Consider the following 13,736-nt stretch of genomic DNA (forward strand, 5'->3'; position numbering starts at 1 on the left):
GAAAATACATTGCCCCCCCTTCTTTCTGGCAGCCGCTTAAAAGCCTGTTGCCTATCACACTCTTGGGCAAAGCACGTGAGCCATTTCCTCCTTTCAGTGGTCCATGTAGATATAGTATGTAGTTAATAAAGTTGAAAAAAGATGAACAACGTTTTTACAGAACTATAGATATGTTGATGGTGGGTGTGACAAGGAATGGCTGGGAAGGGAGGGGCCAGGTGAGGCACCCCTTGATGTGAGTGACACTGAGTTGGCCATGCCCACCTGGTCACATGACCACCAAGCCACGCCCAAAAAGCCATACCCACAGAACCAGTAGGGAAAATTACCTAGAAATGTCATGGACGTCAAAAGTTTTTAGCACACAAAATGAATACTCCTTTAAAACATTTTAAAAACCATTTATTGAACCAGCAAGGAGATACATTCTTTATTCCCAACCAAACTTCACAATTTATATATAATTTACTAGACTGTAGTCTGTTTCAGTTTGAGAGACTTGAAGCAAACAATGATGTGTAAGGGAGTAATAAAAAAATTAATCAATCAGAAGGTAGAACTATATATAATGTAACATTAGACATTGCTATCAAAAACCTACCTAGAATTCGAACTGTAAATCAGGCTTTCTATATGTAAAGCAAGCACCAAGCAAGAATGCTCTCTTTCAGTTTTATTTGTAATCAGCTTAATTTTATATAAAGATAATATCAAAAGAATAATAAAAACTATTTCTCAACTTTTTAAAACTCCCAAATAATTCATAATTAATAAATCCAGGAGCATAAATTAATTAAATTAAGCATTCCAATGCATATTAAGTATGACTTTTCCATGTCCTTGACTTTCCTGACTATCATGCCTTGGGGGGGGGAATGCCTTTGAGTCACTCTTGACTTCTACTAAGTGTCTAGACTAGTCCCTGCAGTTTTCCTGGCAAGATTTTCAGACATGGTTTGCTACTGCTTCCTTCCTAGGATTCAGAGAGAGGGACTGGCCAAGGATTATCCAGCTAGGTCTGCATCTCAGGCATTAGCTTCCTTGGTTGAACTGACAAAAGAATCAGAATGTATTGTGGAATGAAAATGTGTTAGACAATGTGGAAGAATTCAAGGATCACCTGAGAAATACTATAATTACATATACATATAATTAAAGGGGATCATACATCTGTAATAATACATTTTACTGATGAGTTGCAGTCAGACTTACCTGGGATTAGTAACAGGGATATGATTTTAAAAAATTCACCCAACAATGAAAATCACTATGAATTACTTCTACAAACCCAATGAGATTTTTCATTCACTTGTAATTTTTATAACTTCATATTCCTTTGACAATATCAAAAATGATTTGCATTGTAACATAAAAAAATTATTCCATCTATATCGGTAGGCACACTTTAAGTAGCTCTTAATTTTAAATATAAGAGGAAACTTCTCTTCACTACATTTGTAAGATTTTTAAGAAATCGTTTTAATATTTCATCTTTTTTTAATCGTCAAATAAACCTAGCCTATTTCCTATGTGATGGGAAATTGCTAAGAAAATTTCATGGCTGTACAGTGATTTGAACAAATCTTTTTCTCCAGCTGTACTAATAAAATGGTTGCTGATTAAGTTTTTGCTTGCTATAAAATCAAAAACCCAAAGGAATTTGACCTATCAAATGATTTCATTATTCTGTATTATTGTACTGCTGTATTTAATCACTACTTTTTTTTTACTTTTGTTATTTGCAAGAGCAAAGAGATTTGTATTTCCAAATGCAAAACAAAAACAAAAAAGCAAATGGGCTCTTTTCACAGACAAAAGTATATTATAGTTTAATCTTCTGCAATGAAATTTGGAAGTTTCAAAAACACTTTTCAATTATTAATGAAATCCTCCACCATATGCACCTAACTCAGTATTTCTTTTCACTGTTAAGACCTTTGAACATCACTCACTGAAAAGAAAAATAATCATTCAGCTCGACCTATGGACTAGGAGACTCTGACTAGAGATTTAAATATTGTGAAATAAAACCAGTACAGATCCAAATCTACATTGCAATATGCAGTAAAGGGAAATGGGAAAGCTGATAAGATTGGCTTTATAATGACAGGTCAAATACCCTAAAAGTTTTCTGGCTGCTACTGAGTGAACCTTCAGAAACTTCTGAGTTTCTATTGGTCCCTAAAACTAAAATGTTTCTAGGCAAGAACAGAAATCTGGAAACTTTGAAAGGCTATTGAAACATGGAAAAATTAGTGATCCAGAGAAACAAATTTATGTACATCACATCTTAAATTCTTTCTAATGCAACATAACTTCTCAAATTCATGAACAATTCCTTGAAATAGGCCAAACAAAACAAGGAATAGAGCTAGAAGGTAGTATCAAAGAAAGAACACTTGGAAGATAATGTGGAAAAAAGCACATACCGTGAATATATTTTCTTGAAATAATGAATTATACCTCTGTCTGATGGGACTTATTAGATAAGCTTATGTGAGGTTTTGCAACATTCTAAAATTCTCACTTACTATAATTCACATATTCTTTATGCCAAGATGACAGGCAGTCTGGTCTTTAACCTTATACACACACCATAGGTCTATTCTCCCTTTAAAATTCACAAATGTACATGTTTCAGATACCCATGCTTCTATGGACATCTTGGCGTGTACATGATATTGCGGACGGGGTTACACATATATACAGAAATTTGTGGACTTTAGTGAGTAATGAATTAAAGAATTAAAATATTAACCCCGGTAGGCTGACCAAAAAAAATTTCATAATTTAGATATAGCATAGCTATATCACAATTAGATAATTCAGTATTTCTTTTTAATGCTAAGAACACTTTCTAAAACCTAGCAAGCCACTTTTAAACTTCTACTGAGGAAATTTAATTAAATACACTAATGTACAATCAAACAATTACTACTGATTGCATCATTCTGAGATTGTATTTTAAAGAAGACACAGAAACTTCAGCCAGCACAATAATAAAATACATTAGCTTTGAATTAGCAACTGAACTAGCAAAAAACGTTAATGTTTAGAAGCACATAAAAACTAATATAAAATTTCCAAGTGTCCATGAAAAATTATCTTATCTGTGTAAATCAGACACAGGCAGATGCTTCATATTATGGGAAGGCACACTTAATTTTTTATCATGCATGTTGGATTTTTTTTTTGTTCTATGGGATTAAAATTCAAATTTATAATGGTCTTGTAAGGTTGCATTTTTAAATCATTGCAAAAACTGTTTTAAGACTATTTCAAGACTTCAATTATTTCCTACTTATAAATTATGAGAAAATGTTTATTCTATTTCAGCACACTAGTTGAATGCTAGGGAGATTGTAAAAATGTGGCCAAAGAAACATATAGTTCTAAAGTTATAGGTTCATCCAGTTACAATCACATGCACTGGAACCAAAGTAATAAAGTAAATTAGTTTGCTTCCCAACTGTTAGGTCCCTATTCACATAAAAATAGTAAAATTTAAAAAAAGAAAGACAAAAATATCAATTCTTTTCATGATTTGGTGCTGTACACAAGAGGTGTATTAGCAGTACAGATCAAATATATATATAGCACTTCTAGCACTCAAGAATACTATTAAAATGCATACTTGGCTATTGTTTTTCACGGCTTGCGAATTCGTCTGTGAAGCATTTGAGGAGAAGCAGTCAAAAAAAGCTTGATCAGCTACCAAAATTCCATCACTAGTGCTTTCTTGTATAATCTGAAAAACAGAAGATTGCTGAAAAAACATTTCTAAAATCAAAGACAATGATTTCTACTGAGGATCTAATTTTGAACTTCATGGAACACAAAAATTCAGGACTATATCTTGTCCATTTAGAACAAGTGCCTAATATAGTAACTTTACCAAAGTTTTTAAAAAATGATTACCACTTTATTTTATGTGTTCTGAGTGCAACCTGAATACATACAGGCATTCAGCAAGAAAGAACAGACCAGTACAAAGCTGGAAAACATGCAAAGTATCAGAGGTGGGTTTCAGCAGGTTCTGACCAGTTCTGGAGAACTGGTAGCAGAAATTTTGAGTAGTTGGGAGAACCGGTAGTAAAAATTCTGACTGGCCCCGCCTCCATCTATTCTCTGCCTCCCAAGTCCCAGTTGATCGGGAAGAAATGGGGATTTTGCAGTATCCTTCCCCTGGAGTGGGGTGGGAATGGAGATTTTACAGTATCCTTCCCCTGGAGTGGGGTGGGAATGGAGATTTTACAGTATCCTTCCCCTGCCACACCCACCTAGCCATGCCACGCCCACAAAACCACACCCACAGAACCGGTAGAAATTTTTTTTAAAAACCACCACTGCAAAGCATGGCTTCTGCTTTGGTTTGGTTTTTAATTCAGCAGAACCCATAGAAGGCATCTGTGTTTGCTTCTGTGTAACCAAGCAATGTGCTGCATCTATCTATATGAGTATCGATTTCTCCTTTCCTTTTCTGTTGCATCTGTGTGTGTGTATGTTCACTGGAAAAGCCCAGGATGAACTATATAGATTGCACTGTGGGCCATGTGACTTAAAATGGAAAAGTCATCTGAATCACTGCACAACTACCTCTCTTATAATATACTGAGAATTTTGTTCCCTGTAACCTCTGCCCTGATATGGCTCATTTTTGACACTCCACCTTTCTTTTGCCAGTTTTTCCCTATGCCAAATTTGGTCTGTTATATTCCATTTTTGGAGAATTATATGCTCATAGACAGATTTCTGATCCCTTTTAGCTAATCTCTTTCCAACATTCTGTTGGCTTGAGAAAAAAAAATAACAAAGCAGGAAATGCATACAGAGCATAGATCTGGATTTTTCTATGTAAATAGCTGTTGTCTGGGTCATGTGACCAGGACAGAGGAGTTGAAATGGAGGAATTGGCAACATTCCCAATTGCTTCTTCCACATGGATGCAATGGGGGAAATTTTATGGATTGTCTTTTTCTCTAACTCGATCCAGCCTAACTTCAAATGTTTCTACTACCCATACCAAATTTGGTTATTCTTTTCTGATCAGGTTTTGGAGCTTAAACATGCTGATGGATAGAAAGTTGCACCTGTCTTTACATGTCTTATTTTCATCATTCCATTTAGCTGGAAAAAATAAAAGATAAGATGTCTATGTGAAACTCTCACATAACCAACTTAACATTTTTTAAGCTTCCTGGTCAGTAAATCTAAAATAGATTCTTTAACCAAAAGTCTAGCTTGAGACTCATATGCAAAAAAGAATTCTACTAAATACATAGGACTCACCCAGTTTGTGTGTGCTCCATAAATTATAGAGGTATATTACTTTTAACTTCTGCTTCAGGAAGCAGTTTGTGATCTGACATTTAAGGATCAACACTTTGTGATTTGGTTTTGTGTAAGTAACTGAATTCTGTACCATATAAAATACTGTGTGTAATACTGCCAATAAGTCTACTTAAGTATTATATATTACAGCTGTATTGTATATATACACAAATATTGTTTTATTATAATATCTTACCTCAACATAATCTGTAGGAACCAGTCCTCTGTCTCCTTGGCTGTTTTTGCCTTCCAGCCAGCCCCCACCTACATCCTAAAATAATTTTAAAAATATGATGTGAGCAGTTAAATTATAAACATAAGAAATTATATATTCAGTTTTTCAGAAATAAAATTAAAATATAATTTTAATTATATTTTATAAATATAAATATAATTATAAGAAATAAAAACTTTGTGTTTTACATATTTATTATATCTTCAACAGCCAAATTTAGTTTCTTCTTTCCTGAAAAGCATAATGGTATTTTTCTTTTTCTTTTTTTAGAATCATCAGAGAAGTAAAATCAGATTATTTTCATAGGCTAATTTCATCGACATCCATGGCAAACAATATTTGCATACTTAATTCTGACCAAAATATTAGTATTACAAGAAAAAAGTATAACCAATAACACCTCTGACGATTCTTGTAGTTTATTTATTATTTGGGATGGATTTGATCCTGTGGCTCCCGAGGACATGGACAGGTTGCTGGGGAGGTTGAATGCCACCACATGTTTACTGGACCCGTGCCCCTCCTGGTTGGTGCTGGCCACACAGGAGGTGACACGAGGCTGGCTCTGGGGGATTATAAATGCTTCTTTGCTGGAAGGGGTTGTCCCTGCCGCCTTGAAAGAGGCGGTAGTGAGACCCCTCCTCAAGAAGCCTTCCCTGGACCCGGCTGTTTTAGGAAATTATCGTCCGGTCTCCAACCTTCGCTTTGTGGCGAAGGTTGTAGAGAGTGTGGTGGCATGTCAATTACCCCGGTTCCTGGATGAAACCGTCTATCTAGACCCGTTCCAGTCCGGCTTTCGGCCCGGATACAGCACGGAGACGGCTTTGGTCGCGTTGGTTGATGATCTCTGGAGGGCCAGGGATAGGGGTTATTCCTCTGCCTTGGTCCTATTAGACCTCTCAGCGGCTTTTGATACCATCGACCATGGTATCCTGCTGCACCGGTTGGAGGGACTGGGAGTGGGAGGCACCGTTTATCGGTGGTTCTCCTCCTATCTCTCTGATCGGTCGCAGACGGTGTTGGCAGGGGGGCAGTGATCCACCTCGAGGCACCTCACTTGTGGGGTGCCGTAGGGGTCGATTCTCTCGCCTCTCTTGTTCAACATCTATATGAAGCTGCTGGGTGAGATCATCAGTGGTTTTGGGGTGAGGTACCAACTGTACGCTGATGATACTCAGCTGTACTTTTCCACCCCGGGCCACCCCAACGAAGCTATTGAAGTGCTGTCTGGAAGCCGTACGGGTCTAGCTGGGGAGAAACAGGCTCAAGCTCAATCCCTCCAAGACGGAGTGGCTGTGGATGCCGGCACCCCGGTACAGTCAGTTGCAGCCGCGGCTGACTGTTGGGGGCGAGTCATTGGCCCCGATGGAAAGGGTGCGCAACTTGGGCGTTCTCCTGGATGGACGGCTGTCTTTTGAAGACCATTTGACGGCCATCTCCAGGAGAGCTTTTTACCAGGTTCGCCTGGTCCGCCAGTTGCGCCCCTTCCTAGACCGGGATGCCCTATGCACGGTCACTCATGCGCTCGTGACATCTCGCTTGGATTACTGCAATGCTCTCTACATGGGGCTCCCCTTGAAGAGCATCCGGAGGCTCCAGTTAGTTCAGAATGCAGCTGCGCGGGTGATAGAGGGAGCCCCTCATGGCTCCCATGTGACACCACTCCTGCGCAGGCTGCACTGGCTACCTGTGGCCTTTCGGGTGCGCTTCAAGGTTTTGGTTACTATCTTTAAAGCGCTCCATGGCATAGGGCCGGGTTACTTACGGGACCGTCTACTGCCACCGATTGCCTCCCACCGACCCGTACGCTCTCACAGAGAGGGACTCCTTAGGGTGCCGTCCGCCAGGCAGTGCCGACTGGCGACACCCAGGGGAAGGGCCTTCTCTGTGGGGGCTCCCACCCTCTGGAATGAACTTCCCCCAGGACTCCGCCAACTTCCTGACCTTCGAACCTTTCGCCGCGAGCTTAAGACACATCTATTTATCTGCATAGGACTGGCCTAGAATTTTAATTTTTAAATTTAGCTTTTAAATGGGTTTTTTTATTATTTTAATTATAATTTTAAATCTGGCCTAATTCAATAAGTTTTTTAAATATTGTTTTTATCTTGTATTTATTCTTGTGTTTTGATCAGGCTGTAAACCACCCTGAGTCCTTCGGGAGATAGGGCGGTATAAAAATTTGATTAAATAAAATAAAATAATAAATAAATTATATAATTGTATGCAGAATTTTATAGGAAATCCACAAAATATCATCTTTCAAACTCATTTTCCTACCATTTCCTATATTTTTCATAACACTAATAATCAAATGACAGAGAAAAATATGGAATAGTTTGGAATTTTATTAGAATCCTAAAATTTGCTTATAATAATTCCCATCAATTTCTATGAGTACAGGTATTCAGTTATAACTCAATTCTATTTCTTTTTATATTTATCAGTAAATATTTGCAGCTTTGAGAAATAGTTGAACAAATTGCCCTGGCGAACTCAGTGCAGTTTGTGGCTCCTGTTTACATATGTAAACCTGTATCAAGTAAAGCTCATATTATTAATCTGTATGAGAAAAATAAAAATGTGAAAATACTGTTTCTTTAGATTTTCAGTTTTTTTTCAGTAAAATTAATAAACATTTTCATCATTAAAATTTAAAAATGATTAGTATATATCATTTAGGACATATGTTAGCATATATATGTTACCTACTAAAAGTGCCTTACCGGATTAGTAATTGTAATAATGTCTCCTTCATTAACAGTTAGCTCATTATTTCCTGGTTCAGCAGCAAAATCATAAATCACCCGAGCCTGTAGGTATGCAAAAAAAATTCTACATAAATGACAAGTTTAACTCAACCTCATGGGAAAAAAAAACATTAATAGGAAATCAAATGGTTCATTGATTAGCATTTTGAAAACCTGAATTCTTAAAATCCAAATAAAATTCAAAGTCCAAAAATATTTTAAATGGAATAAGTCAGGCAAGCCTGAAAAACCAAATCCCGGTATCTCCAAATTTTTGGTTGCATCTAATAAAATCAAATTAAACTTTACATTTTCCTTTGCATAATTAAGCATAGCACAAACTAAATTTGTAGAAACAAACACAGAAGTCTATCAAGCCTCTAGGTTTGAAGGATAAATGCTGCATGACGTAATGCAGCTATTACTTTCCAAGACTCAACTTAAGGCATGAAGTCATTCTTTTTCACGTGGATGTGGTGGTCAGAAACATCCTACTTTTACATACGGATATTTCATTAAATCACTAGGCTCAGTAGTAGGAAATCCAGCTCTACCCCTTTTTTCTGACCCAGACAATGACTCATGCTATCACCACTCTTGCTTTAGGACTATAATAGTCATCCAATACACATACATTTTCCGAATGAAGTTTTTCTGCTGCTTTATACATATAAATTCTGCTATATTTAGCAGAACTTTAGCCAGAGTATCTGACCAACTGACCAACAGGCAAAAATATAAGAAATTAGTTTCTCTTTAGTTATCAACACGGATCTTGATAATATATACCAGATTTGGTATGCTTATCCAAATTAAATTCATTAAGAGGATGATCTAATAGGATCTGCCCAAATGGCACTTTAATACCTTATGAATGAAAGTCATAATACTCAAGGAACAAACTTATGCTGGAGGAATACTTGAAAGAAGAGAGCTCTTAACGGTTCAGGGTATCCCAATCAAATAACAATTAGGAAACCAAAGAAGCAATAATATAAATATTTATCCCCTGCCCCAATTTCCTAAAACATATCTCAAAGCTAATATTTTAAGAAACACACTGAATTGTAATCCACTTCCATGTACATCAGCCCCATCTGAATGCTACATTTTTTTTCAATGTATGGTACTGATTTTCAAATTACTTCTGTGGAGCTTATTGAACCATAGTCAGACAGACAATTTCTTCCAAAAGATACTATAAGTGCATATTGTTTTCAAACCTTTTCAGGCTGTGGAAACTTATTTAAAAATCCTGGAACCACTGATCAAGGGCAAAGCTTAATGACTGAAAAAAAATGGCTCTGTTTATATTGATATTTTTTCTCTTAGGGTATTATTATTATTATTATTATTATTATTATTATTTATTTATTTATTTCCCACTGCTTTTATATATAACTCAAGGCAGTGAACAGATGGAATCTCATCAAGTTTTTGAGATTCTGTGAAACATACTTTGAAAAGAATTGTGTTTTAGATCATTGATTTATACCTTATTATTTACATCCTGCTGTCAGTGTACATAGTGCTTTATAACTCACTGCCCCAGAAACTTTTGATGCAAAATTTAACATAAAAGGAAAAACTAAAATAAAAAAAATGAAATAAAACATGCCTCCTGGTTGCAGCAAAGGGATCAAATTCCTTTAACACCATCTAACTCTTATCTAGATTGGTGCAGCTCAGATACATGCTGTTCTTTCAATGTGCTTATACTTAATTACTGGTACAATTATAGTTAGGAAAATGGAAACGAAATTGACATTTAATTGCTTATTACAATATCACATTCAATATTATTTCTATTGTATCTTTGTTAGCTGGCTGCATAAGAATAAATGTATTTTTCATTGAAGTTGAAATTCATTATGATAAACAATATTTCAGTCACTTCAGAGATGAATTAATTTCCCCCTGCACAATAAAATAAATTTCACCAAACAGAGCTATACCCATTCAGCAGTAATCTAAACTTAATATGATATAAATTAGCTCTGAGTCCACCCATGTATATCCTCCTCTAGATGTTGCCAAATATGTGGCCAAATATTAGGTTAAACATCTGGGTTAATGATAGCGTCTTTCCCCAGATATTAAAAATTATGCCACGCTCTACAACTTATGCAGTGGTCATTAGTCATATTTCCATGCTTTAAGTGTGCATTAAAAGACAGCAGGATAGCAAATATCTTCTTTTGAAATGCTGATGCTAAGACCAAGTATCAATAAAGTTTGTTTCTGTCATAATAAAAACAAAAACAAACAGGCATTTTATCACACGTAAGACAATACAGAATTAAAGAAAATATCTTTCACTGAAATTCATGAAAGATAATAGAATGCTGATACTAACTAATCAGCCAGGTTTTGACTAAGGAAATGGACATCTGGAAATTATTTTCAAACATACAATGATACTGCTAGAAAGTCCCATTTAAAACCATTAAAATCAACTTTGTGCTATATTTGGGAATACAAATTAAAACATCAGTAGCATTGTTTACCTGAACAATTCCAGTAATAGGAAGCCCACCACTTCTCTAAAAAAAATGGTTCTACAACCAAACATCATTAGAAAATGTTTTCTTCAATTCATTCGAAATCTGACTTTTTGTAGCTTAAATGTATTATTGGGTGTCTTGAAGTCTAGAACAATGCAGAACAGGAAGTGACTATCTTCCATATGCCTTCAGATATTTAAGGATTCCTATCATATCCCTTTGTGATCTTCTCAAGATTAAATTATTCACTCTTTCTATACACTATTAAGTCTTTGATCCTCCTCATCACCCTTCCCTGAAGCTGCTCATTTGTTTGAATCCTTTCAGAGTATCCAATCCTCAAAAAATGGCCTAAATAATGTAGAATAAAGCAAAATACTTTCTAAGATTTGGAAATTAAGCTTGTGCTGATATAGTTTAAATTACATTTGCTTTTTTTCCAGCCACATCACAATTCAAAAGGAACAGCAATTAACAACTTACTCTAATAACATTTTTATAAACATGATTAGTAAGCCGAGTACATAAATCCTGTAACTATACATTTTCTTATCTTAATCATTTGTCTCTGTTGAATTTAAAAACTATTTGCAGCCCATTTCTCTAACTTATCTATGTCATGTACCTTGATGAACGTATCTTTTCTTTTATGTACACTGAGAGCATATGCACCAAGACAAATTCCTTGTGTGTCCAATCACACTTGGCCAATAAAATTCTATTCTATTCTATTCTATTCATATTGAAGTTTCTCTTGTAGTTATCACATACATTTTGTATCATCTACAAATCTGATTAGCATTTCCCTACCTCTCCACCTTAAAAGAGTTAGTGAATTATCAACATTTAAATTATGATAATCCACTCAATACTGTCTACAGTTTGATAAGGAATCATTAGTAATTTTCTGAATACTATTTTCATGCCTTAACAGTCATGCCATCTATCTTCAATTAACTGATTTGCTAATCAGTGTTATTGGTACTGTGAAATACTTTCTTGAAATTAAAATATAATGTGTATAGTATTTTCACAATCTCTTCAATCAAAAAATGAGACAATGCTTGATCTGTTAAGATTTGCGCTTAATTTCATGGAACTCCCAGATGAATATCTTTATGATCAGCTATAGAATTTTCCCAGCTATTAATACCAGACAAATGGGTGTGTTAGCTCCCTAAATCCTTCCCCTTTTCAAATATAGACACATTCTTCTTCCTCTTCAGGTCATATGGTCCTTCTCTTCCCTACAATTTCTTGTAAAGTTTGAGCAAGACCATCACCTTATTCCTTTAATACTTTTAACAGAATTCATCTAGACGCAGAAAGTTAAAACAGAGACCTGAAAGCACCTCTGACTATTCAATTAGAAGATACATTTAATGATTTCCCCTTCTTCCTTCTAATTTGGATAAATTTAAATAGTCCCCCCTTTTTTTGTTAAAATCTTGCACCAATCAATCCCATCTCATTCTATGTTACTTTTTTCAACACTTTATTGTTCTATCTTCATGTACATTTCTTTAGTGACCCAGACCTCTTTCCATCTCTTGTGAGGTTTTTCTTTTGTTTACATGTCTTTTATTTATTTATATAGGTAGTCCTTGACCTACAACTGTTCATTTAGTGACCATTCAAAGTTACAACGGCACTGAAAAGACTGACAAGACCGTTTTCCACACTTACGACCTTTACAATATCCATACTTACATGATCAAAATTCAGATGCTTGGCAACTGATGCATATTTATGATGGCTTCAGTGTCCTAGAGTCATGTGATCATCTTTTGCAACCTTCTGACAAGCAAAGTCAATTGGAAAGCCAGATTCACTTTAACTATGTTAGTAACTTAACTGCAGTGATTCACTTAACTGTGGCATAAAAGGTTGTAAAGGGGACAAAATTCACTTAACAAATATTTCAGTTAAGAACAAATGTTTAATTTGGGGGCAATATGCTGACTCTGTAAACTGCTTAGAGAGGGCTATAAAGCACTATAAAGTGGTATATAAGTCTAAGTGCTATTGCTATAATTAGGGGCAGTTCGCAAATAAAAAACCTTTTTAAAAAGACAGAAACAAAAATAAGAAATAAACACCTTGGATCCTTATGTTGCTTTCTAGTTTTTCCATTCACTGGATTTTTTCTCTTAATGTGCTTTTAGTTTATTCTTTTAGAGAAGCTTTCACTCCACCACAAATTTAGATACTTCCTTCTGCCATTGTTTAAATTATGAATAATCTAGGTAAGATTATTCATTTTTATCACAGAAATTCTCCTCAGCAATGACAGTTGTAGTTTTTCTTATCTTAATATGTCTTTTTTAACTTCATTCTATGTTTTAACAGTTATTTTGAAATAACACCATTTCATACCGATAAACAAATATACTTTCTTCTTAATCTTAACAATTTTCTTCATCAATTCTCTTGATTTTCCATTTTCATACTTTTGCTAACATCACTTCTTTTTTAATCTTAAAACCTGCTAGTGCACCAAATTCTTTTAATTTGTCCGTTAATGTTTCAGTAAAACATTGTGTTCAAAAACTCTTAATTAAAATACTTTAATTCTTTGCTAGTGGTTAGACAGGAAATCATTTTCTTATGTTTCTTGATTTTCTGAAAAACAGTTGCCAACGAGATATTTTAGAAATTTTCTGAAAAGATCAGAAAGTATTTGTTCATTTGCCTCTAAAAAGATATTAGAACTGTAATAGCTTTCTGTCATTTTTAATTAATTTATATCCCACCTTTATTCTTTTTACAAATAACTACAAACATATCCAACACACCTTCTTCCTCCTTTTTCCCCCCACAACCACCTGTCCACGTCCTCGAGAGCCACAGAATCAAACTCATCCCAAATAACCTCAACAAGACGTGTCTCCGCCATCCAGGTTGGATCATCGCAAT

General features: G+C 35.2%; 1 protein-coding gene across 2 annotated transcripts in view; it reads right to left on the minus strand.

The window, feature by feature from the left end:
- Nucleotides 1–13,736, minus strand: part of SNX9 (sorting nexin 9) — a 39,437-nt gene that overhangs the window by 17,539 nt on the left and 8,162 nt on the right. For both annotated transcript variants that reach the window (XM_058168751.1, XM_058168742.1), the window contains exons 2-4: nucleotides 8,293–8,379; nucleotides 5,528–5,602; nucleotides 3,635–3,748 (exon numbers count right to left, since the gene is read on the minus strand). In XM_058168751.1, coding sequence (XP_058024734.1) covers nucleotides 3,635–3,748; nucleotides 5,528–5,602; nucleotides 8,293–8,379 — 276 coding nt within the window. The remainder of the gene's footprint in view (nucleotides 1–3,634; nucleotides 3,749–5,527; nucleotides 5,603–8,292; nucleotides 8,380–13,736) is intronic.

The sequence above is a fragment of the Ahaetulla prasina genome, chromosome 1, assembly GCF_028640845.1.
Source record: "Ahaetulla prasina isolate Xishuangbanna chromosome 1, ASM2864084v1, whole genome shotgun sequence".
NCBI lineage: Eukaryota > Metazoa > Chordata > Lepidosauria > Squamata > Colubridae > Ahaetulla > Ahaetulla prasina.